Genomic DNA, 24,924 nt, shown 5'->3' with positions numbered 1-24,924 from the left:
CGGGATTGGTCGTGTGTCAAACCGCAAACTAGTGCACTAGGTAGTGCGTTGGGACAATAGAAAGATGCGCACTATGTAGGCTGACTACGGAGTGTAGGAGCGTGCGGTTTGGGATGGATTTGTTGCTGAAATCACGGCCGCAGCCATAGCAGCGGGTGGCGTAAACAATAAGCACAGGGAGCGATTGTAACGAAGAACAAGCGGAGTAGCAGGAAAAAAAGTTACTAAATAGAAGGATATATATTTACATTTATATAAAAACAATAAATGCTTGGATTTTTTGCGATGTGGAGCTACGAATGCGCTAGCTAGGACCGGTTAGCTTTGGAAGTCGACTGCCGCTATGCTAGCTTTGGGTTAGATTAGCCGAATATTATGGGATGTAGCTAGTTAGATGACCAGAGCTTTAGGGTAAGTAGGTGAAGATGAATGTGAATGTATTCCATGGCTTGATGATCTCTTAACCCATGCAGTAATGATCCCACACCTGTAGGTGAAGGTGACGGTTCCAGGTCCATGAGTTTGGAGTGTGATGTTCAGTCTGATGGCGAACTGCTGCAGCTGGCTGAAACGCTGGAGAGAACCTGCCAGGTGAGACCCCCATCAACTTTCAATGTCATTGTTGATCCAGAAGATGTGCATTACATGGTATTAGTTTTGCTTTTGGCATGGCGATTTGTTTACAAGCCGAAAGTTTTCATGGGGAAAGTAGATAAAGCAGATAGATGACATCATGGGTCATCAATTAAGGTGCAACACGAAGGACACAGTGTTGACAGAATATACCTTCTCTGAGGAAAGTGACAAACCTGAGAGGCACAAGGATGTAAGAAATGGTGGTGATCAGTAAATGGGTATGAAGAAGAGCAGTGGTGATGATCAGAGGTGGCAAAAGTACATACATCCTTCACTTAGGTAGAAGTACAGATAAATATGTTGTAAAAGACTCTGCTAAAACTTGCTGGTGACCAGATGTCATATTAATATTAAAACAAAACATGTTACCTAATAAATGTGTCCAGGCTGAACCTCCACCATGTATAACACAATCAGAGAAAAGATGATGATGATGATCAGGAATGTATCTGTTCTCACTCATGTTTACATCACTGACTCCCTCTGTCTCATCCACGTTACCCCCCCAGACTTCTTGTTGCCTTCTGTCTTGCTCTATGTGAGCTTCGTGATCTAGCCTGTGGTGTGTGTGAGAGACTGGAAATGATACACCAGTGGGAGATCGAAAAAGGAACAGGTCGATGGGCTGGAAACGGCACAAAGAGAAGAAAAAATATTGACCGTATCACCAAATAGATTAGAGTCTGGATTGAAAATGTAAGAAGTAGAAAGTAAAAATTTGCCTGAAAAATAAATAGTGGAGTAAAGTACTGATACCAGAAAAATCTACTAAAGTACAGTAACGTATTTGTACTTTATTACTTCCCACCTCTGGTGATTAATGATTGGTCGTTGGGGACAGTGGTGAATAGTGGTTGGTCCTTCGGGAATTGATGGTGATCAGTGATTGGCCGTTATACAGGGAGTGCAGAATTATTAGGCAAGTTGTATTTTTGAGGATTAATTTTATTTGAGGATTTAATTTGAACAACAACCATGTTCTCAATGAACACAAAAAACTCATTAATATCAAAGCTGAATATTTTTGGAAGTAGTTTTTAGTTTGAGCTATTTTAGGGGGATATCTGTGTGTGCAGGTGACTATTACTGTGCATAATTATTAGGCAACTTAACAAAAAACAAATTCATACCCATTTCAATTATTTATTTTTACCAGTGAAACCAATATAACATCTCAACATTCACAAATATACATTTCTGACATTCAAAACCAAACAAAACAAATCAGTGACCAATATAGCCACCTTTCTTTGCAAGGACACTCAAAAGCCTGCCATCCATGGATTCTGTCAGTGTTTTGATCTGTTCACCATCAACATTGCGTGCAGCAGCAACCACAGCCTCCCAGACACTGTTCAGAGAGGTGTACTGTTTTCCTCCTTGTAAATCGCACATTTGATGATGGACCACAGGTTCTCAATGGGGTTCAGATCAGGTGAACAAGGAGGCCATATCATTAGATTTTCTTCTTTTATACCCTTTCTTGCCAGCCACGCTGTGGAGTACTTGGACGGTGTGATGGAGCATTGTCCTGCATGAAAATCATGTTTTTCTTGAAGGATGCAGACTTCTTCCTGTACCACTGCTTGAAGAAGGTGTCTTCCAGAAACTGGCAGTAGGACTGGGAGTTCAGCTTGACTCCATCCTCAACCCGAAAAGGCCCCACAAGCTCATCTTTGATGATACCAGCCCAAACCAGTACTCCACCTCCACCTTGCTGGCGTCTGAGTCGGACTGGAGCTCTCTGCCCTTTACCAATCCAGCCACGGGCCCATCCATCTGGCCCATCAAGACTCACTCTCATTTCATCAGTCCATAAAACCTTAGAAAAATCAGTCTTGAGATATTTCTTGGCCCAGTCTTGACGTTTCAGCTTGTGTGTCTTGTTCAGTGGTGGTCGACTTTCTGCCTTTCTTACCTTGGCCATGTCTCTGAGTATTGCACACCTTGTGCTTTTGGGCACTCAGTGATGTTGCAGCTCTGAAATATGGCCAAACTGGTGGCAAGTGGCATCTTGGCAGCTGCAGCTTGACTTTTCTCAGTTCACGGGCAGTTATTTTGCGCCTTGGTTTTCCACGCTTCTTGCGACCCTGTCGACTATTTTGAATGAAACGCTTGATTGTTCGATGATCACGCTTCAGAAGCTTGGCTATTTTAAGACTGCTGCATCCCTCTGCAATATATCTCACTATTTTTGACTTTTCTGAGCCTGTCAAGTCCTTCTTTTGACCCATTTTGCCAAAGGAAAGGAAGTTGCCTAATAATTATGCACACCTGATATAGGGTGTTGATGTCATTAGACCACACCCCTTCTCATTACAGAGATGCACATCACCTAATATGCTTAATTGGTAGTAGGCTTTCCAGCCTATACAGCTTGGAGTAAGACAACATGCATAACGAGGATGATGTGGTCAAAATACTCATTTGCCTAATAATTCTGCACTCCCTGTATGCAAAGAAAACCAGTGATTGATCCGTGGGAATGATGTTGATTATTGATTGGTTTTGGGAACAGTGGTGATGAATGATTGTCCATTAGGAATAATATTGATCAGATCAGGAGTTTTGGGGGGTGTCGTCTGATACCGATGCCGATTTCAGGGTCTATTTGAAGCCTTCTTTTTATCACGTAGCTTTATTTACTAAACTATAATGAACAGTGTGAGAGGATTGGTGTGTCAGATGCAGATTTATAAAAAAAAAAAAATGGCAGATCAATCAGTTAACCTCTAGTTAAAAACGATAACCGATGATGGGCTGTTATGAATGATCGTATATAAAGATCGGTCATGGGGAACAAAGATCAGTGAATTGTAGTCGGGAATGACGGTGATCGCAGCTTTCTGAAATACTCAATCTGACACCAGCAACCACAATGTTTTAAAGCGTAACGTTGCGTCTCGGAGTCTCGATGCGTGAAAGCGTGATTACGATTTTCTCTTGTGTATATACTCCAGTTGTACGGTTGATTCTCGATTCTGATTGGTCAGAAATTGTGGATCATTTCAGACACAGCATCTCTAAAACACTAAATGATTGCGAGATGTAATGTATAAAATAGCGAGGAGACATTTATTGATGATTCAGGACGAATAACTTTTTTAGTATTTGTGTGAACTTCATACCAATACACTTTTTTGAACATTTATAAGCGGAGTCCTAAATAAGCAGTGAGGCAGAACGCTAAGCTAACTCGGACGAGCAGCGTCCGTCCTTCAGCGCTGATCCCTCAGCGAGGTCAAGTTGGAAAACCCCCCGGCTAATCCCTCAGCGGCAGGGTTAACTAAGGCCGAGAGAGACCACGGCGTGTTTGTTTCATCGTAAGTGCAGGTAGCTCGGCACGCTTTAACGCTCTATGAAGTCCTCCTTGCTGCAGAGGACGGTCACTTGGATCGGGCGCTTGATGTCTTTATGGCGCGAGTGCCGCAGGTGGGTATTGTCGTGAAGGCACTCGGGATCGCGACCTACAGGCTTTTAAATGATGAATTTAAACAAGGGTTTGAATGCTTTAGAAGGTTTTTAGTAGTCGCATGTGTGTTTGTTTGGGGTTACAGGAAGGTTACACTGGTGATGGTGGGACTGGACAATGCTGGGAAAACCGCCACAGTACGGGGGATCCAGGGAGGTATGACTCACTCCATTAATTCTTCTATGAATTCAATGTTTTTAAAAGTGATACAAATCTTTTATTTAATGGTTATTTTATTGCTAAAACAGACAGACAATAGACTTGTACGTGTGTGAATAAACCGTATATACGAGGTGGTATCATAAAGATTTGAGACTAGTCTTGTTAAGAAGAAAGTACTTTTCTTATCTACGTTCACACACTATCACCTAACCGGGTGGTCAGAAAAGCAGACATAGTGACGCATGTGGTCCAAATAGCGCCAGTTGTACAGCTCCGGATGTTGTTGTGTTTATTTTATTTTTTTATTTTTTTTTGCCACACTGGCTTATGAAGGTTGGTGCTCCCTGTGACTGCGCGTCCTGCCAGCTGTTGGCGTGTTACAAAACAAGAGAAACATTCCGTTACCACTTTGTACATCTCAGCATATCACGCTGTAGGTATTCAGAGTAAATCTGTGTAATTTTTTCAGAGAGTCCTCTGGATGTGGCCCCTACGGTCGGCTTCTCTAAAGTAGACCTGAAGCAGGGCAAGTTCGAGGTCACCATCTTCGACCTCGGCGGGGGGAAGCGGATCCGGGGCATCTGGAAGAACTACTACTCTGAGTCGTACGGCGTGGTGTTCGTGGTGGACTCGAGCGACGTGCAGAGGATCCAGGAGACCAGAGACACCATGGCGGAAGTGCTGCGGCACCCTCGCATCGCCGGCAAGCCCGTCCTCGTGTAAGTCTTTCAGACGCTTTACGGCAGAATGATGGAGATGTGATAAACGCATTATAACAGACTATAATGGTCCATCAAGTGCTGCTGTGTTTCACACTCTTGTCCTCTGAGACAGGTGCAGGTCTTAACCCATGTGTTTCTAACAGCTGTCAGCACCTTCTGTCTTTTTTTTTTTTTTTCTCCTTCTGTTCCCCCTCTTTCTGAATCACGTCACAGGCTGGCCAACAAGCAGGATCGAGACGGCGCGATGGCTGAGGCGGACATCATCGAGAGCCTGTCACTTGAGAAGCTTGTCAACGAGAACAAGTGCCTCTGTCAGATTGTAAGTTCTTCACTCACTCATCAGTCGTCTTTTTCTTTCGAACTAGAATTTAGGGCTCGATTAAGGCCGGCCACTAACAACGTATTTGTGTGTTTTGTTTTGTTTTTTATGTCCTGATACAGGTATTAAATTTAATTCTTAATAGTCTTACAACGGTCTTAAATTTGACTTGGTGAAACCTGCAGAAACCCTGAATAGATCTATATAATATATATATAATAGATATAATAGATATATAATAGAAGATATATTTTTAATTAAAAAAAAACAGTACTGAATCATGAAAATGTGCTAAAAGAAAAAAAAAAGATATTAATTAATTTAATTATAAAATGTATAAATAATAATATTATATAAAATAGCGGTGTCTGTGCAGCACACTGTCTCACGTGTAAAAACAAACAGAACGTGGCATCACTGATTCTAAAGGCCGCTCTAAAAACAGCTGGGATTGATTTTTGCTGATTGTACCAGTTATCAATACTAATAGTTATTATAGCGGCCTCTAGAGGTGAATCAGCGATTCCACGTTCTGTTTGTTTTATCTGCCATAGGATATTTAGAAATGAGAAGTGCTTTTTGTTTTTAGGTAGAAAGCATGATGTCAATTTGAGTAAAAAAAAGAGAATGTGGTTTGTGTTGTCAGGAACCGTGCTCTGCAGTCCTGGGCTGCGGTAAGAAGATCGACAAGTCCATAAGGAACGGCCTGAACTGGCTCCTGAACAACATCGCTAAGGACTACGAGGTAATCACGGAGCGCGTTCAGAGGGACACGGCCGAGCAGCGCGTACAGGAGGAGCAGGATAAGAAGGAAAGAGCCGAGCGAGTGAAACGCATCCGAGAGGAGAGGTCTGGGGGTTTTTATTAGTTTTTATTTATTTATTTAAAATTCATTCATCTTTTTAATGTAAAGTAGTAAATAAACCACTAAAAAGTAGTACCACAGTCTGTTAACACAAATTAAAATAAAATATATAAAAATGCAGGTTTTACAATTTTATTTTATATTGAAGGAGAATTTTTTTTTTTTTTTATGTATTTATTAAATTATTTAACTATGAACGCAAACAAAACAAAACAAATATCAAAAGATATGTTTTATTGTAATAAATGTACTTCACGTTCACCATATATTAAAAAATAAAAATGAAATCAGGTTCTAAAGTGTTTGGTAAATAATTGACAAACATAATGAACTATGTAACAGAAATAAAGCTCCAAAGTCGGCTGAAATGATCGATTGCCGCTGCCACTCGTACAAATTGAAATCTACAGCAGAGCTATTTTTAAACGATTATAACGTGGTCGATTATAACTCCTAAAGCTCGCCTGACTTTGTGGTTCAGGACAGATGAAGATCTCACAGGCTTTTTATAAACGAACTTTCACAAGCATGCGCTCTATTTATTCTAATCTATGAGGTATTTGTATGGACCCGGTTTAATTAGCGTGATCTCCAGCACCCCCTGTGGTAAACTGAGAGCTACTGAGGGGAATGCTTTATGTATTTATTTATTTTTTTTTTTTCCATAGAGACAAACAAGAGCGTGAAGAGGCGGAGAAAGCAGGCGGACAAATAAAGGAGGAGGAGTCAGAGGATGCCGAAATGTCCAACCCTTTCCAGCCTATAAACCATGTCCCAGAGGTAAGTGTTCCACTCAAGCTTTCTTCATCATGTTAGTGTTACAGCTTAGTGAAGTCTTGTCCTGGGTTGTTCTTTCAGAATGAAAACGAGTCGAAAAAAGGAATGGAGATGAAAAAGCAAGGAGAAGAGATCACGCAGGACGGCGTCCTGGAGACAAAGAGCAAACAGGAGGACGATGAGGAGGAGGACGATGAGGAACAGGGAGAGAGCGAAAGACAGACGCCGGAGAGCCCAGAATCAGGTCGGTCTCTCTTCAGTGCGATTGCTCCATCGCCTGATAATTAAGAGCACAAAGTAGTTTTATCAGAGCGACGTGATTAGCGCAAGTGGCCTCATTTGTATTCCAGTGATTTTCACGCTAACGTTAATGAAGGCAGCCTTGTTTCTGTAAAAAGAAAAAAAAAAAACTGTAGGTACTTTTACTGTCATCCATCTGAAGTGCACTACTATACATAATTACCCAGAAATCGAATGAAGACACAAAGTAACTCTCGGTAATGAAACTCTCAGGTCCAGCAGACCAGAGCAAAAAGAAGATCAAGAAAATACGGCTCAAGCGGAAAAACCGAGTCGACCCTCTCATAACGGACGACGCAGCCAAGAGCCCGACTCCGCCTCCCGCACCAGGTAAGACGTCCCTCTACATATACAAAAAAAAAAAAATCATATTTTACCAATTTTGTTATTTTTGTGCTCATTTATACCACAGTGCTGTCGAATTCCCGAATCTGATTCGGTTTTCGAAGATCTGAGAATATTTCCGACTTGGTTCCTGCAATTTTTTGTCTCGCACACACTAGGGATGCGCATCTCCGTAACGGCGGCCGACGCGATTCGCCTCTCGGCGCATAGCCGACGATACGATACATTAAAGACGCGTATGAAGCAGCTAGCGATCGCGACGCGATACAATTCAATTCAACACAATACGACCCCCCGCCCAAAACTTCCCCCCCCCCCGAACAAATACCTTCCACTTTAACGCCGATGCGAACGAACCGAAGCCAAGACACTACAGGTCTTATAACCATATAGCAACAATAACTTGTTAGAAAAAGTGCATTATTATTAACTCTGGGTTTATGGGACAAATGATGAATGAATTAACTTCTGACCAATCAGATCCTTTGGAATATTTTATTTGAATTACTATCAAATGTCCTTATAAACCACAGAACCCGGACATTCTCATGGAGGAGGTTTAAAATGTGTTGTTCCACTTCTGTTTGTAGTTGGATGGGCCACTCCCAAAGTTTCTAGACTCCCCAAGCTCGAACCTCTTGGAGATACAAGGCGTTCTGGTAACTCCTTTCTTTTATTTTTTTTAAACCCCTCGTCACTTTTTCTTCGCTACGAACCATTCTGTCCCGAGCGTCTCCATCGCTCACGGCAGTGTCTCACACTTCCACATCGCATGCTTCAGCTTCACTGACTCTCTGTATCTCACCATGCTTTGTGTATGCATGATCCTGACTCACTCAATCATCCCTACTAACCCCATGTATTTTTGTACTATGAATTAATCCTGTCCTTTTTATTTTTTATTTTTAAAAGCCTGATTCTATGGGCTCCTGGTTTGATCAGTATAGTGTTTGTTATAGAATAGAAGGTCAAGACAACTGGACGTCTCATGAAGGTTTTTTTCTCGTTCATTAGGGATGAACTTCCAGACGGATATATTAATGTAAACTGTATATTAATATAATATAATCTAATCTATTGCTACAAAGCTGCTTTGGGACATCGCCCATTCTCAAAAGTGCTCTACAAACTGAATCGAACTGGACGTTATGGACATTTGTATAGAATTTCCACCAGCTGGATCAAAACTAAACATGCACTCGCACACGTTTTCTTACTTAAAAAAATACCAGCACTAATGATCAGTATTCTAAGCAATAATGACGCTCGCTTTTCCAAACAATTATGTGTCGAGTTTTGATCCTTCACACAGACATTTCCAATAGAATCAGCAATAGAAGCAGCCATGTGAACATTAGTTACAGAAATATCTTTACAGATGTTACAGAAACCCTTTACTGTGGCCAAATTTGATTACTGTTGCCGACACACTACACTTCAGGGGGAAGTGGTAGATCAGTGGTTAAGATGTTGGACTAATTAGAAGGTCATGAGGTCATTCAAATCCCACCAACCCAATGCCCCAACCTGCCACTGTGGGGGTTCTAGAACAAGGCCCTTAACCCTCAGCCGCTCAGATGTATGCATAAGATACTGGATGAAGTACAGTACATTATCTGGCCAAAAGAACCCCCCCCTAATGTTCATTTTTGTTTTATCGCCCCAATTTAAATATAGTTAATTGGTTGAATGATCGTTAGAATACTCGATTACTAAAATAATCGATAGCAGCACCACTACTTATAATAAACTCCACTCAGGCGTTCCACTAGATTTTGGAACGTGGTTGTGAGATTCCTGAGATCAGACATTAAAGCCTGGGGTGCCTTTAGTGTTCCAGTTCCTCCTAAAGGTGTTCACTAGGGTTGAGGTCTGGGCTCTTTCAGTCCAAACTTGGCTCTTCATGTGTTCTGGAGCTCGCTTTGTACACACGGGCATCATAAATCTGGAAAAGCGTCCGAGTTTCACTAAAGGGAAAATTGCTGCAGCAGGTAAATACGCTCCGGATTATTGTTTGCGGAACGGTCAGGTGTCCACATACTTTTGGCCACGCAAACACGCTTGATTTGAATTTCTGCAGAGTCCAGTTGTCTTGAGTTCAGGAAGTGAAAATGATCTGGATGCGTGAACTGTCTTCATTAACATCACACCACACCCTGAGTGTTTTCCACGTGATGCACTGGATTCAGTATAGCGACTGTACTGGTGCGGGATCCTGTGTCCAGTTAACGCTGAAACTGTGATTTACTGTTATGGCTTTAAAGGGGCAGTTTGTGGTGTTTAAACGGGAAAACCAATTAAAACGTGCGTAGATTTGCGTTAATCAGAATCCCAGAAGACGTGTCAGGGTTTATTTGTTTTTGTTTTTTCCCAGGAAAATTCAGTAGTAAATGTTTTCAGGACAATTGCATTTTAATTGCTAGCAAAAAAAAAAAAAAAAAAAAAGTTTGAAAAAGAAAAACATACAAACTGCTCTTTTAATCGGGTGGCTCTCACTAAAGTGTCTTCCGTGGTTCTCTCCTATTGGCAGATTTCTATGGCAAGCCCCTCCCACCTGTAGCAATTAGAGAGAGACCAAACGGAGAAACCCATGATGTCATTTCCTAGCCCCTCCTCCTCTACTACCCCCCTCCCCACCCCCGCCCTTTCCTCCATAAGGTTTAGAGACGCCTCGTCTCCACCAGTGACCTTGTTTTATTTCTCTCATCTCCAAGCGCGTGCTGTGTAAATACGCAACAATCACCAGCACCCCTGTAAGCGAGAGGAACCAATCGGCTCGGGAGGGAGGGATCACGTGACCGGCCCAGGACGAGAAAACAGACTGTGGATCTACACCATAAAAACGTGGACGTTTTGATTATTTTTTTTTAATCTCAGATAACAAAGATTATAATATTGCATATAAAAGCTTTATTTTTTAGACTGAATCACATATAAACTGTGAACTTTTCAAAACAGAAGATTATTATGATGTGTGTGTAAATGACGCTAAGAGTGTGCCGTGCAGAAAACCACGATCACATACACACGATCGTTCTCAAAACGCTATTTATATCCTGCACAACACGGACGTTCGAAATCCCGCTCCAACGTCCAAGATTTCACCAGCAGTTTTCTACACTACATACACTTTATGGACTGAAGTTTGTGGACACTGGAGATTTTGTGCTTTTTTTTTTGTCTCCATTTGCTGTTGTAATCATTTCCATTCTTCTGGGAAGATGTACCACTAGATTGCGCGGTGATTTTGCACTCCTTCACAAGGGTGTTAGTAAAGTCAGGTAGGTGAGCTGAGGAGGTCTGGGGTGCAGTCAGAACTCACTTTCATCCCAAAGGTGTTTAAAAGGGTTGATCTTTCATTCCAACTCATGTAAAGCACATCATGGAGCTGGAGCTGGTCTGGATCTTCATGTCTGAACAGGTTTGGGTCTCCTAATTCAACTGACGGGAAGATTTCATGTCCATCCAAAGACATAATATACAATTGTGCAGCTTCATCTTTATGGTAACAGTTTGGGGAGGAACCACATATGGCTGGAGACGTCAGGTGTCCTAATAGTGTATCGTTAAAAGAAAACTCCACCCTGAACTTTTCAATCTTTTTCCTGTTACCTATATTGAAATTTGCCGATCTGGGCGTCTGTACCCGAAGCGATCGATGCGGCGGCGCTTTAGTCTTTTAAGTCCGCCTGGAGTTTTTTTTCCACGGTTATTTTTCTTGTCATCTTTTAAGCTTTTAAACACAGCTTTTACACCTGATACCTTCATCATCGCTAAGCGCTCCAGCCTGATGCCAGATCTCTCCCTCTGCCTCATGTTGCAATCTGGGGCTTTTCAAGTCCAGGATTTTTGCACTACAATCTCTAATGTTGTGTTTTTGTTTTTTTAAGTTGCTGTTTGAAATCTATTCTCCTATTGAACTCCATTGCAACTTCACCAGCAATCCTTAATTCCTCATACCGTGTCACAGCATCTAACCAAACTAACCCACACAGGAGCTCCTGTATATCCACATCACCGAGCTCTCAACATATTTATTAATGTTTCAGGGTGGATTTTCTTTTTCCTTTAAAGTGAATTTTTTCCCGACGGTGAAACGCACGATTTAGGGAGTTCATTTTAAACTGCTTTCTGGACACTTTGACGCTTTTGACGTCAAAAACAGCAATGTTTCTCCCCCACCCCCACCCACACAATTGTGGCGGTTGAGACTGTTACAGATGTCATTTATTTTCGAAAGCATATGTTACATTAAGCTGGAACATTTCACACACGCATACACACTACATGGATTTTACATACAGAGGTATATTCATTTCCTTACAGAAATGTACTGTAAATGGTATAAGTAGGTTATTTATTTAGTTGTGATTATTTTTTTTAACCCTGTGCCTCCCTCATGTTTTTGCTAATCTATTATTTTATATTTGACACTTTTTTTTTTTTTGTTTTTGTTTGTTTTGTTTTGTTTTGTTTTTTTTTTCATTTCAAACACGTAACACCTTTCTTGTTTGCTAATCTCACATTCTCATACTGTTTTTGTTACGTGCACTTTTTATCCGTCTTGTTTTAATACGAATGTAATTAAATCCATAACTATATTTTATTCATACGGAGTCTTGGTAGACTTATTTCAGGTAAAAGTACCCAACATGGCAACCATTCCATACTACAACAACGTGCAATTCCATCTGGACTGCGGCTCATTGGAACCGACTTCACCATACAACGAGACGATGAACCAAATCGATCTATGACGATCGGTGTATGTTTATATATTTGTTTGGTTGAAGTAAATCTTCATACCTTTTGTAGGACCTTGTTTGTTGCATAACATCCATAAAAAGGGAACCCATCTTCATCTGGGTGGAACTGAATGTCCATTTATTAGATTTTTTTAGCCGGTGTCTGGAGATGGTTGGGGGGAAGAGAAATTATTATTGTTGCGGTTATAGAACCTGTGGAAAGTTTGAAGTATTGCAAAGTCTTTTATGGTTTGTAAGACATTAATGTTTCTTTTGTTTCTATGTAACAAACTCGAAAGGCAAAAACGTGCAAGAATTGAACAGTGAATGACTGGAAGTAAATTCTGTGGTTTGGACATGGATTGGACATGTTTGTCTCTAACAGAAGAACTTGTGTAATTCGGAGAATAGGAAAGATGATGTTAGAAGACTGCCTCACCCCCACAGTCAAACATGGAGGTTGTTTTTGGAGCAGGGAATATTGGAGACATTCTGGGTGAAAGGAACCAACATGGCAACCATTCCATATTTCAGCAACATGCAATTCCATCTGGACTGCAGCTCAATGGAACCAATTTCATTATACAACAAGACGATGGGCAGAAGAGTACATCCAGGGTCTCTAAAGCATTACCAAGCATGGTGTGGAGTGTTAACTATCATGGAACGCCTGCCCAGTCACCGCACCTGAATCCCATCGTACTGCTCTGGGATGTACGGAGGTCCTAAGAGGCCATGCATTGGAATATTTAAAAAAAAATTCTCGTGATCATACAAATGGTTACGATTATTATCCATGATGCTGCATCTGAAACATTTTTTTTTTTCAGTACTTAATTTTTGAGGAAACGACATTATGCAAAGGTCACAAGAACTAATTTACGATATCGAGAGCACTTTTATGTCGAGATCACTAAAAAAACAGAAAGGAAAAATAAATGATAACGCATTCATCCTGTTATATGACCAAGTTTGTTATATAGAAACAGAAGGAATATCCATGTGTCACTTAAAAACTAGAAAAGACTAAGTGCTTGCAAACTTTTGACAGGCTCAGTAAACTGTACAATATTTATTAAAATGTAGATAATGTAAATCATAAAAGGATTTTCTCTAAAAAAAAAAAAACCTCATTCTTATATGCAAGTATAATATTGGGACTTTCAACCAAACCATTCCTTTGATGATTACAAGATTCAGGTAAACCACACACACACACACACACACACACAGATTTAAGCCTGAGCAGGTTTTTTCTTTTGTTACCGTTCAGAACATCTTTTAGGTATTATTTATGTTTTATAGTTTTAACAGTCTTAAGTCTTTAATGTAAAACAAAATAATGTTGTTTTATCCCAAATTTAAAAAGTAAATCAACATTAATGTATGACAAAGTGATGACTCACCACACATATACTCACTTTGCTGAACTTTTTTCATTTTGCAGATCTGCAGATATCTTCTCTTCCAGAGGAACTCTTGACCAGACTGTGAACTTTGTCATTTAAGTTTGGTACTAAGTGGTAGTCACTGCTTTTAGCAAGCAGAAAGCAGGATTCAACTAAAAACACAAGTAAATGAAGCATCTCTGCAGACGGTGTAATTACCGTATAGGCGGGTGTGCACTGTATAACCTGAAGTAACCCAAGTCTGAATATTTATTCAAGAAATTTGGTCCATTTTAAACAAAACAAAAAAATGTATATTGGTTTGGTATGGATTTTGGGAAAATGTTATAAAACCATGCCACAATTGGTTTTTCATTGTTACAGCATTTCCACTATATATGACCTGCCATAATTGACCACCTCTGAAACTTTCTTGGCACAGCCTACAGGATAGTCCTGTGACCACATTGTGGACTAATCCCATGATTTTGTTACCTGGAAATGCACTTGACCAGGCAGAAATGTAGTAGCAAACACAATGTAATACCTTATAGTGAGCTAGTTAGTTAATATTCTTTGCGATTCACTTACACGATTGCTAACTTGCACTTTTGGACAAAAAAACAGACTTATACATATATACATCGATATGTCAACATTATGACCACCTGCCTAATATTGTGTCGGTCCCCCTTTTGCTGCCAAAACAGTTCTGACCAGTCAATCATTAACAGCATTAACTTCTTCAGCAGTTTGAGCTCCAGGAGCTCGTCTGTTGGATCAGACCACACGGACCAGCCTTCACTCCCCACATACACCAATGAGCCTCAGCCGCTCGTGACCCTTTCACCAGTTCACCACTGTTCCTTCCTTGGAGCACTTTTGATAGATACTGACCACAGCAGACCTGGAACATCCCACAAGAGCTTGTTTTGGAGCACTCTGACCCAGTCGTGTAGACGTCACAATTTGGCCCTCGTCAAACTCACTCAAATCCTCACTTTTTGTACCAAACAGAATTGTATTCAGATTCACTGTTGGTATATTTTGAACAGAAATGTGTAGCTAACAATTCAAGTCATTACTGTATAAACTCGTATCATATAGCGGGAGACAGTAGTATTTCCAAATATTGATTTATTGCTTTATGAACTGGAAATTATCCTATTGTAGGTGATCATTAGTATTATTCACTGTTAAATCATTAGCCTAAAATTGAAAACGTATTGTTTTGTATCAGCTTTATTTGTATTGTAAAATATTCACCTGTTCATTACTGGACAGAATGGTATCATATATTGTTTCTGAAGTATCATGGAACATCTGGTTAATCTAGCAAATTGTATTGTACCAAAGCAGATTTGCGTTTACATTTATGGCATTTTGAAGACGCCCTTATCCAAACACAATATATAATTATCTCATTTATGCAACAGAGCGGTTAAATGTTAGGGGCCTTGCTCAGGGGCCCAACGTTTTCACGGTGCGTGGATTGAGGCAGCCTCACAACCTATTGTTTAGTGGTCTAACATCAGTATTGAATAGTTGCATTAAAGAAAGAATCGAATTGAATTTGATATTGTGTGGAACGTTTTCTTCTAATAATGAGCAAATGGAGGGGCGGAACGGATGGCGGCGGTCCGTGTTTGCGGCGGTAATATAAAGCGGACGGACCGGGGTTTCACCAGCTGTCTATAATGCTCTGTCAATGTTGTCATTAAAATGGTTTTCCAAAACGAATGTCTTCACGGGATGCTGTTGTATAATAAAAGGGTGCTCCGGCAGTGTCCCTGTTTCCTTTCAGTTAAACCGAATCAGTCGAGGACTTCACACCGGGGTTAGTTTTTGTTTACATTCGGGAGTCATGGCCGCCGGTCACGTGGTGTTTCTGCTTCTATAAACCCATATATAAAAGTTTTAACGTAAAATTTGTAAATTCCAGCTTTGTGTCCAAGAGGAGACACGGAGAAGAACTGAGAGGAAAGTGTGTGAATCCGTGCTGCAGCATTTCAACACTCAGTACACAGAGGAGCTGGGAGAGCTCTGGCTTTCTTCAAGGTGGGAAATGTAACGTTTTCTTCTGCCTGAATATCATCAAAACATCAGCAGAATCATTACCTGAATCAAAAGTGTGGAAACATCTAGTCTGAGGGATTTATGTTCCTTAGTACCATTGGTACCTTAGAACCAATTAGATAAGGTAGAAGTAATAGTACCAAAGTACTATGATTTATTATGACTATAATGTTCCTATTATCATTTTATTGTCACAAGACTCTTTGCTCAATTAATTCAGTTTATGTTAAAAGTCTCTACATGTATGAGGACAGTGTGACAGCAGTAAAGTGTGCAGTAGGAACGACAGACTGGTTCAAGGTGAAGGTCGGACTGCATCAAGAATCGGCCCTGAGCCCTTTCCTGTTTGCAGTGGTGATGGACAGGTTGACGGACGAGGTCAGACAGGAGTCTCCGTGGACTATGATGTTTGCGGATGATATTGTGATTTGTGGTGAGAGTAGTGAGCAGGTTGAGAAGAGCCTGGAGAGGTGGAGATATGCGCTGGAGAGAAGGGGAATGAAAGTCAGTAGGAGTAAGACAGAGTACATGTGTGTAAATAAGAGGGAGAGCAGTGGAGTGGTGCAGTTGCAGGGAGAAGAGGTGGAGAAAGTGGAGGAGTTCAGGTACCTGGGGTCAACAATGAAAAGTAATGGAGAGTGTATTGGAGAAGTGAAGAAAAGTGTGCAGGCAGGGTGGAGTGGGTGGAGAAGAGTGATAGCAGGAGTGATTTGTGATAGAAGGGTATCTGTGAGAATGAAAAGGGAAAGTTTATAGGTCTGTGGTGAGACCTTCCATGTTGTATGGTTTAGAGACAGTGGCATTGAGTAAAAGACAGGAGGTGAAGCTGGAGGTAGCAGAGCTGAAGATGTTGAGGTTTTCGTTGGGAGTGACGAGGATGGACAAGATTAGAAATGAGTTTATTAGAGGGACAGTGCATGTAGGATGTTTTGGTGACAAGGTGAGGGAGGCGAGATTGAGATGGTTTGGACATGTGCAGAGGAGGGACATGAGTTATATCAGTAGGAGAATGCTGAGGATGGAGCCACCAGGTAGGAGGAAAAGAGGAAGGCCAAGGACGGGGTTTATGGATGTGCTGAGGGAAGACATGCAAGTAGTCGGTGTAAAAAAGGCAGATGTAGAGGACAGGGTGGTGTGGAGACGGATGATCTGCTGTGGCGACCCTAATGGGAGCAGCCGAAAAAAGAAGAAGAGGAAGATGTGAAAAGTCTCTGTGACTCTCACTGATCTATTAATAGAATGATGATATTGACTCAAAAACTGATTGATTTCTATTACAATGATCATGAGCCCAAAACCTCCTTTAAAATAATCACACAAATTATGTCACATTTCTTCCATCATTTATTCTAAATGTTCTGCTTGCTGTTGAACTGATGCTGAACTGTATGTTGGTGCTCAGTAGATACACAAAGCGACAATCAAAACATCTCGATCCTGATTGGTCGCTCGCTGTATTTATGCAAAGGGAAGATTTTTCAATGAAAATAAAGTGGAAAATCTGTACATTTATATATTTATTTGGTCAAAGTAAAAGTTGATACAAAGAACATGCACGTGTTTCTCAATAACGATAAAAGACTTGGTGTTTCATATCAGCTGACCGGCAGTGTAAAAATATAACGAGGGAGGTGTGAGCACGTGAATTTGATTGACAGGTGAAAGGGATGATTGTAGTCCACACATAAAATCTAATGGGGTTCATGCTGTTATATTAATATAATAACTCCCCTAGCAATTTTCCGTTCTGTTTCTTTTCCTACTAAATGACTTTTTATCTGTTTTTAGATACCTTTTATGTCGTTGAACACTCTCAGATAGAAGATCCTGTGATCACTTACTGTTATTCCTTTATCAGCCTTATAATAAACATGTGACTTGTAGAAAATGTAGAAAACGAATCCTCCTGAGCGATCATCAGGCTCGGGTGTATGTTAAGGCAGAGTTGATGGTTGCACACAGATAAAGAGATTTAAACACACACTCAAGTGTGTGTGAAAACTGGGTAAATTCTTAAGAGGGCTCCCAGAGAACTACAGTGATCAACATGATCAACATGATCTTAATTACACTAAAATAATCATGGACAGGTCTCACAGGACATGTCTCTTATTAATGAAATAAAAAAAAAATTGTTTAAATGTCTTTTATTTATTCGTTTTTTTGTAATTGGTAATTGTTGAATCTTTTTTGTTTGTCATTTTTATTTTAGCATTTATTTATGTTTTGTATTTATTTAAATATCTAATTATTGTATTTCCTCATTTTTATATTTAGTAGTTATTTTAGTATTTAATTTCTTATCTATTTTTTATTTGTAAAATAAATATTTTACTTAGAACGTTCTTGGTATTATCTGGTATTATTTCTTTATTATTTTCATTGTATTTATTTGTAACTATTTATTTATTGTAACTTGTTTATTTATTGGTAACTGTTGATTTTATAGTTTAAGCATTTGTTCATGTAATTACTGGATTTATTTTAAATAGTAATTATTATTAAATAAGAATTCATTATGAAGTATTATAAAAAAAAATTTAGTATTTATTTATTATTATTTATTTGTACTATATTTATTTTATTTATTTATTTATTTATTTAGGGAAGTCCTGTTGAATTTAATTATTTATTTGAATAGGGGTTTCTTTTGTTACTTTTTTTTTTTTAAGTATACATTTTCATTTTTTTTTTTTTTTTTTTTTTTACTTACTTACTTATTAATTTATTAATTAATTTACTTCCTCAGGGAAGTCCTGCTGAATCCTCAGTGCTGGCAGTACGGCGTCCTGCTGAATCGCTTCAGTGATCATGTGGACATCGAGGCTGATTTAAAATCGTCTGGATATTACAGCCTCCTCTCTCCACCGGATTCTCCTTTCTCTCGATCACAACACCTTCAGTGTCTCGTCCATAAAGAAGCAGCGCGTCTGCCCAAGCAGAGACATCGGGACGGCTGGCTGAAGCAGTACTACCTGCTCAATGCTGCGTCCCTGCTGCCCGTGCTGGCTCTGGCCGTGAGGGACGGAGAGAAGGTGCTGGATCTGTGCTCTGCTCCTGGTGGGAAAGCCTTCGCTGTGCTGCAAACGGCAAACCCGGGTACGAGCCTGCTTTCTTAATCACCACTGTCCTGTAGGAGGAAGGAAACACCACAGTGTGTGCACTTATAGAATATAATCAGCGCCCTGGTGGTGGAGTGAAGTTCAACAACATTTATTTAAATTTATGTAATGTTATTTAAACATATATTTAAATTTATATATGAAGTACTGTATAAGTATAAAAAATATCACAAGGAGTGTCATTGCCAGTGCTTATGTTGTGTTAATGTGACTCTCAGCACTGCTGCATTGTAATGAAGTGGATAAGAGCAGGTACATGTGGTTGATGAAGACCCTGCAGTCATATGTCCCCCGTGCACTCGGAGACACCCTGTCCGTGACCAACGAAGACGGCAGGGACATCGGGAACCAGAAGCCGGGGATGTTCGACAAGGTAAGAGGACCACGTCTGTTTATAATTTGCTTTCCAGTTTCGCAAGTGTGTCACTGATTCACTATATGAACAAAAGTGTTGGGACACCTGATTTTTCCAGCTATAAATGGTTCTAATTGGAGTTTGAGGCACACGGTTGTATATGTGATGTGTTTTTCTATTTGACTTGAACTCCGAGACCCACACCCTGTTCCAGCATGACTATGCCCCTGTGCACAAAAAAACTTTGTGAAGATCTGCTCTACATGGGTTGGAGTGGAGGATCTCCTGCTATGTTTCCACACAGACGGTTTTAATTGCCGGATGTCTGCATCATGGCGGATTTTGGTGCTTGATTTGAGACTCGGCGCATCACAAAACAAATGTTTACTGATTAAAATAAGTTTTTTTTTTATATATATCTGAGAGAAGACATTGTAAATAAATGTTTTTTTGTTGAAGGTTTTCATTTTCAATTTAATTTCTTTCTCTCATAAATATTAAGCGAGAGTACTACAATATGCTGCAGTGCACAGCTTTATCCACAAGGTGGAAGCATTGTCATTGATGTTTCATCAATCCACATGGATGCTGTGGGCCATTTTTATCAGTTACCCAAACAAAAGCCAGGAAGTGAAGCCAAATTACCTTTACCCGTCTCAGTCGGACTCTTCTCTCCAGCCGATCTGTACAATTCATCTCAGGCTGACTCCGAGTCGTACAACAGGAACCTTGTCATCCTGACTCGTTCGAACAGAGCCATGATTTCATTTCTGTGATGTGCTTCCATCCTGGCCTTTTCCGCTATGGAGCATCATCATGCATACTATATGTATTTTGCCTTCAGAGTGGCCTCCTATGGATTGATTGATTGATTTTATTTATTAATCAGCCCTGTAGGCAGTAGAGCTATGACAGAGAGGAATTATGGGGGAATAAAGCAGGCGTGCAGGCAGACGTTCAAGTCTCTGTTCATCAAGACATTTGCAGTGAGCCGACTCTAATGAGGAGCGAAAAAACTTTAATCTCTGAATGGAGTTTAGCTGGAATAAGTAGAATGTGTGTGTGTGTGTGGGTGGGTGGGTGTGTGTGTGTGTGTGTGTGTGTGTGTGCTTGTTTTTGTATCTTAACAGGGACTGGATTTGAATATATATATCAGTTTAGACTTCAGCTGGTCCCCATAAAAATCCATTGTCATTTTATTTATAATCAAAAATGAACCCACAGTAAAAAAAAAAATATATAAATTTGTTTGTTTTTCTTCTTCTTGCTTCTTCACCTTCTTGATACCTTTAAAAAAAAGAGAAAGTAATAAATTGGCAAACTCCACTGTAACTCAGGTGTGTCCTCCATCTGCTAATTTCAGATGTTCTCTTTCTTTCAACTCCCTCTTGACTGGTGTGTGTGTGTGTCATTTCTAGCTGTGTGTGTAAGGGGTTTGGTTGGTGTGGGTTTGATTGTGTGTTTCCTTTCGAGGGCTTTAGAGTAGCAACGTCTCGCATCCTCCGTTTCCCTTCACGGCATCCTGCCTCTCGACTCCCGTCGCTATTCCCAGCAGGTGCATGGAATATTTTCCCGCCTCATTTTTTTTCTCTTGCTGATATTCACACATGTTCCCCTGTATGTGTGTGTTTGTGTGTGTGTGTGTCTTTGTCCCTTGTGTCAGGTGCTAGTAGATGCCCCATGCTCCAATGACCGCAGTTGGTTGTTTAGCGCCGGAGCCCAGCAGGGGGAGCTGCGGCTGAGAGAGCGATCGAAGTTGCCTCAGCTGCAAAAACAGCTTCTCTGGTGAGCAACTTGGACATCTTAACTCACTGCGAGTATTTCACTTAATGCCGGTGTTCAGAAAGTAAATAAAAATGTACTGACAACTGACGTAACTCTACATTAACATCAATGAAATCTTAGATTTGAATTTTTGTTTTTTTATTAAAAAACTGTCATAAGATTTTTCTTTTTGCTCCCATATCTATCTATCTCTCTCTCTCTCTCTCTCTCTCTCTCTCTCTCTCTCTCTCTCTCTCTATCTATCTATCTATCTATCTATCTATCTATCTATCTATCTATCTATCTATCTATCTATCTATTAAGGAAGTCAGACAGCAGCTCTCAATTTTTTTTCCCATTTAAAAATGACATGTAATTCAAGTGATCTAGATCTGACTTACAGTGTGTATACCCCCTTATGAAATTGCAGGATTTTTAAATATAGGCAGAACAACAATTTAAATTTTAGACTTGTTACATCTTTATTTTAATTTCGCTTTCAGATTTATTTATTTATATTTTTAACAAAAACGGTTCGAACAGAAATGCATTAATCCCACCTTAATAAAATCAGTGCCGTTCAAACGAACCCTTAATCCTCAACTGCTCAGTTTTATGAATGAGAGAATTCGCTCTGGATCTGGGGGGATAAATGTAAGTCTGATATTTGAACAGACAGATAAAGAAAAGTTATAAGACACAATACAACCTTGTTTATGAAGTATTTTGGTAAATGGTATTGAGTGAGTTTGTTGAGGAGGTACAATCAAAAATAAGTGTCAAAATGAAATACAAAAGTGTGCACTCGCACAGATAATTGACAGCCTCCTGTGGGGTTGACGTTTGAGCCAATGTGCATGTAGGCAAATACATGTTCTAAAGATTGATTATGACGTTTATGCTCTGATCGGTTGAAGCCGTGGGAACGTACATCGTCATCTTCCCACCTCTCAAAAATCTCTAACCTGAGCTTGACTCGTGGCCTGAGTGCTGAGCGAGCAGAAGCTTCTCTCTACGCTCGATGGATTCAGCTTTAACTCGATATCCAGATACGGATGTTTGGAGCACCACTGCGAATAGTTCCAGATAGTGTGATTGATTGTGTTACACTATCGTGTTATACGGAGCACTGCTTCTTCTTCTTCGATGTGGAGTGCAGGACACATGGCTGCAGCACATCATTGTTGGACTATATGAACAAAAATATCGCCATTTCCAGCTGTATGTAATTCGGCCGGGAATGTAATAAATGTAATAAATGTAGAGGCACAAAATTGTATATCTTTGGATGTGGTGGTATGAAATTTCCCTTTTATGAGAACAACGCCAGCACCATGAAGATTTACGTTACATGGGCTGGAGAAGAAGATCTGCACCTTTACAGGATTTCCGCAGGGTCTTAAAAAGTCTAAAAGTTAAAAATCGGAATAAAAAGTCTTAATTTGGCTGTTGGGGGTCTTAAATCGTTAAAGCAGGTCTCGATGTCCATGTAACGCTATCTCTAATGCTCATTGAAATGCTCCCACAGCACTTGTTAGTTTCTGCGGTGTCGTGGTTCTTTCCTTCGCTCGTCCAAATATAATTCGCTGTCGGAGACTACAAATGAGACCAACATGCAACAGCCAATCAGCTTTTTTCTCACTGTTGTTACTGGAGTGAGTCTCTTTTGGATTGTACCACTGACGGAAAAACGTCTGAAAAAATTTGACTTGGCCAGTTGCTAACAATGTGTGTGTGTGTGTGTGTGTGTGTGTGTGTGTGTGTGTGTGTGTGTGTGTGTGTGTGTAATAGCATGACTTTGCAGTAGAAGAGTTCAGGTGCTAAACCTGGCCTGTGCAGTCTAGACCTTTCACCATTTGAAAAGCATTTTGCGAATCAAAGTACAACAAAAACACAACAAAGAACACCCAGAACTGTTGAGCAGCTAGAATCCTGTATCAGACACATATAGGACAACATTCCTCTCCCAGACAGAAGACATGATGCTTCACAGCATTTTTGAGACCTGTTGCAGCCATCAAATTCAAAATGACCTTTTCCTTAAAATGGTGTATTATAAAATTAAACATTTGATATGTTATTATTGTGAATAGAATATGGATTTATGACATTTGTAAATCATTGCAAAAATATTTTGCTTGGTTAAGGCCGGTTGCTAAAGTGTGTGTTTTTAATGTTGTGATTATAAGTCTTACATTTCATTCTTATTGGTCTTAAAAAGTCTAAATTCAATGATTTGACTGCAGAAACCCTGCATTACCAACACCCTTATAGCTAAATGAGCTCAAATCTCCACAATCACACTCCAAAATCTAGTGGAACATCTTCCCAGAAGAAATGGAGGTCATTATAGGAGCAAATAGGGACTAAATATGGAATGGGATGTTCAGAAAAGGTCAAAAATCATATGGTCAGGTGGCCACACACTTTTGTCCATGTAGTGTATCCAGTGTAAATATGTGTTCTAAATGAAGCCCGAGGTCATGTGCAAGGCGGTGACTGGCTGACCTTCAAGATAATAATGATGACCTTTTAGCCAACAAGATAATAAGCTATTATGAAATTTCTCCTGCGTGTGTGTGTTGCAGTTCGGCCCTGGCAGCAGTGCGTCCCGGAGGACTCGTCGTTTATTCCACCTGCACCTTTTCCCGTGCTGAAAACCAAGCAGTCATGGAGGCGCTTCTGTCCTCCTCTCAGGGGGTGGAGCTTGTGGAGTTGGAGGAGGAGCTGATTGGCTCACTCTCGGCTCATTTTAAATTCGCCCGCCTTCAGCCACCTGTGGGTCATTTGGTTGTGCCAGAACAGGGACGAACATGGGGGCCCATGTATGTGTGTGGGTTGAGGAGACGCTCCTGATGAAAGAGGCTCTCATAGAGTTGAATCTACCTCCATTACATCAGTGCTTTAATCTGATTTGTCAAAAAAAGGGATTGATGTGTAATGTTAGGTGTAATTTATTTATTAAACATTTTATAGAATGTGTGTGTGTGTGTGTGTGTGTGTGTGTGTGTGTGTGTGCATCAGTGTTTCGAGGAAAAGCTGGTCCATGTTGTTTCCAAAACATTCAATGAAACTAAATAGATCAAAAAATGTATTACATGAGTTTTAATATTAAATAAAAAGCTGTAATTATCTGGAATTTGCTTTGTTAAAAAAAAAATAAATAAAACACAAAATCCCTTTTTTATTATTTTGCTACAATTAGCAGGCGTAAGTGTTCAGATCTTTTAGTTTAATTTATTATATTAAACGAGGCGCTATCAAAAAGTTTCAACTAGTTTTGTAACACACCAACAGATGGCAGCACAAGACTGCACGCACAGTCACAGGGAGCACTTCATTAGGCAGTGCGCCAAAAGACATTGTCCTGTGTACATCGGGAGCCCACCTTGGCTCCTGCAGACTTCACCCTTTTCCCGAAAAGATGACGATTCGACTTCTAGGTCGCTGTTTTGACACCGTTGCGGAGATCCAGCTCACATCCAGACTTCCAGGACACTTAAAGTGGTAATAGTGTGTAAACGTAGATAAATAAAGTACTTTCTTGGAACCAGTGTGAGTCTCAAAACCTTTTGATACCACCTTTTACACTTGAGGTGGTCAGGGATAAAATCTATAAAATCTGTATATAATCTTTGTATAAAATATAAAATCTTTCATGTTCTTGTGCCATTCCTCTGTTTGCGATTTGGTCTTATAATAATCTGTTCCTTGTGTTTTTCCCCCCAAACTGTTACCACAAGGTTGGAGGCACACAATTGAATAGAATGTCTCTGGATGCTGAAGCATGAAATTTTCCCTTCACTTGAACTAGGAGACCCAAACCTGTTCCAACATGACAATACCCCTGTGCAGCATCATAATGGTTTACATGGG

General features: G+C 40.2%; 2 protein-coding genes across 5 annotated transcripts; both read left to right on the top strand.

Moving 5' to 3' along the window:
• Window positions 1-117: 117 nt before the first annotated feature.
• arl13b (ADP-ribosylation factor-like 13b) lies at window positions 118-12,208 on the top strand. 4 transcript variants are annotated; one of them, XM_046837297.1, is made up of 11 exons: window positions 118-411; window positions 494-591; window positions 4,194-4,264; window positions 4,740-4,989; window positions 5,206-5,311; window positions 5,958-6,160; window positions 6,845-6,956; window positions 7,035-7,197; window positions 7,467-7,583; window positions 8,189-8,257; window positions 10,313-12,208. In XM_046837297.1, the coding sequence occupies exons 2-11, from the start codon at window positions 533-535 to the stop codon at window positions 10,324-10,326; spliced, it is 1,164 nt and encodes a 387-aa protein (XP_046693253.1). In that variant the 5' UTR covers window positions 118-411; window positions 494-532; the 3' UTR covers window positions 10,327-12,208. The 4 variants fall into 4 exon arrangements, with proteins under 4 accessions (XP_046693253.1, XP_046693252.1, XP_046693255.1 ...); XM_046837296.1 differs by having other exon boundaries at window positions 10,129-12,208; XM_046837299.1 differs by lacking the exon at window positions 8,189-8,257.
• A 3,155-nt stretch (window positions 12,209-15,363) lies between these two features.
• Window positions 15,364-24,187, top strand: nsun3 (NOP2/Sun RNA methyltransferase 3). The gene is made up of 7 exons (XM_046837064.1): window positions 15,364-15,568; window positions 15,674-15,789; window positions 18,557-18,906; window positions 19,148-19,302; window positions 20,948-21,069; window positions 23,637-23,904; window positions 23,967-24,187. The coding sequence occupies exons 1-6, from the start codon at window positions 15,440-15,442 to the stop codon at window positions 23,902-23,904; spliced, it is 1,140 nt and encodes a 379-aa protein (XP_046693020.1). The 5' UTR covers window positions 15,364-15,439; the 3' UTR covers window positions 23,967-24,187.
• The last annotated feature ends 737 nt before the right edge of the window (window positions 24,188-24,924 follow it).

The sequence above is a fragment of the Silurus meridionalis genome, chromosome 24 (assembly GCF_014805685.1).
Source record: "Silurus meridionalis isolate SWU-2019-XX chromosome 24, ASM1480568v1, whole genome shotgun sequence".
Classification (NCBI taxonomy): Eukaryota; Metazoa; Chordata; class Actinopteri; order Siluriformes; family Siluridae; genus Silurus; species Silurus meridionalis.
Note: the sequence above shows the minus strand (reverse complement) of the source record. Positions and strands in the feature narration are given on the sequence as shown.

Coding starts and splice junctions, on each gene's coding strand:
- arl13b (XM_046837296.1), top strand. CDS start 533: ATGTTCAGTCTGATGGCGAACTGCTGCAGCTGGCTGAAACGCTGGAGA. Junction 592..4,193: donor CGCTGGAGAGAACCTGCCAG/GTGAGACCCCCA, acceptor TTGGGGTTACAG/GAAGGTTACACTGGTGATGG. Junction 6,957..7,034: donor CTATAAACCATGTCCCAGAG/GTAAGTGTTCCA, acceptor TTGTTCTTTCAG/AATGAAAACGAGTCGAAAAA.
- nsun3 (XM_046837064.1), top strand. CDS start 15,440: ATGTTGTCATTAAAATGGTTTTCCAAAACGAATGTCTTCACGGGATGC. Junction 15,569..15,673: donor GTCGAGGACTTCACACCGGG/GTTAGTTTTTGT, acceptor TGTAAATTCCAG/CTTTGTGTCCAAGAGGAGAC. Junction 21,070..23,636: donor CTGCAAAAACAGCTTCTCTG/GTGAGCAACTTG, acceptor TGTGTGTTGCAG/TTCGGCCCTGGCAGCAGTGC.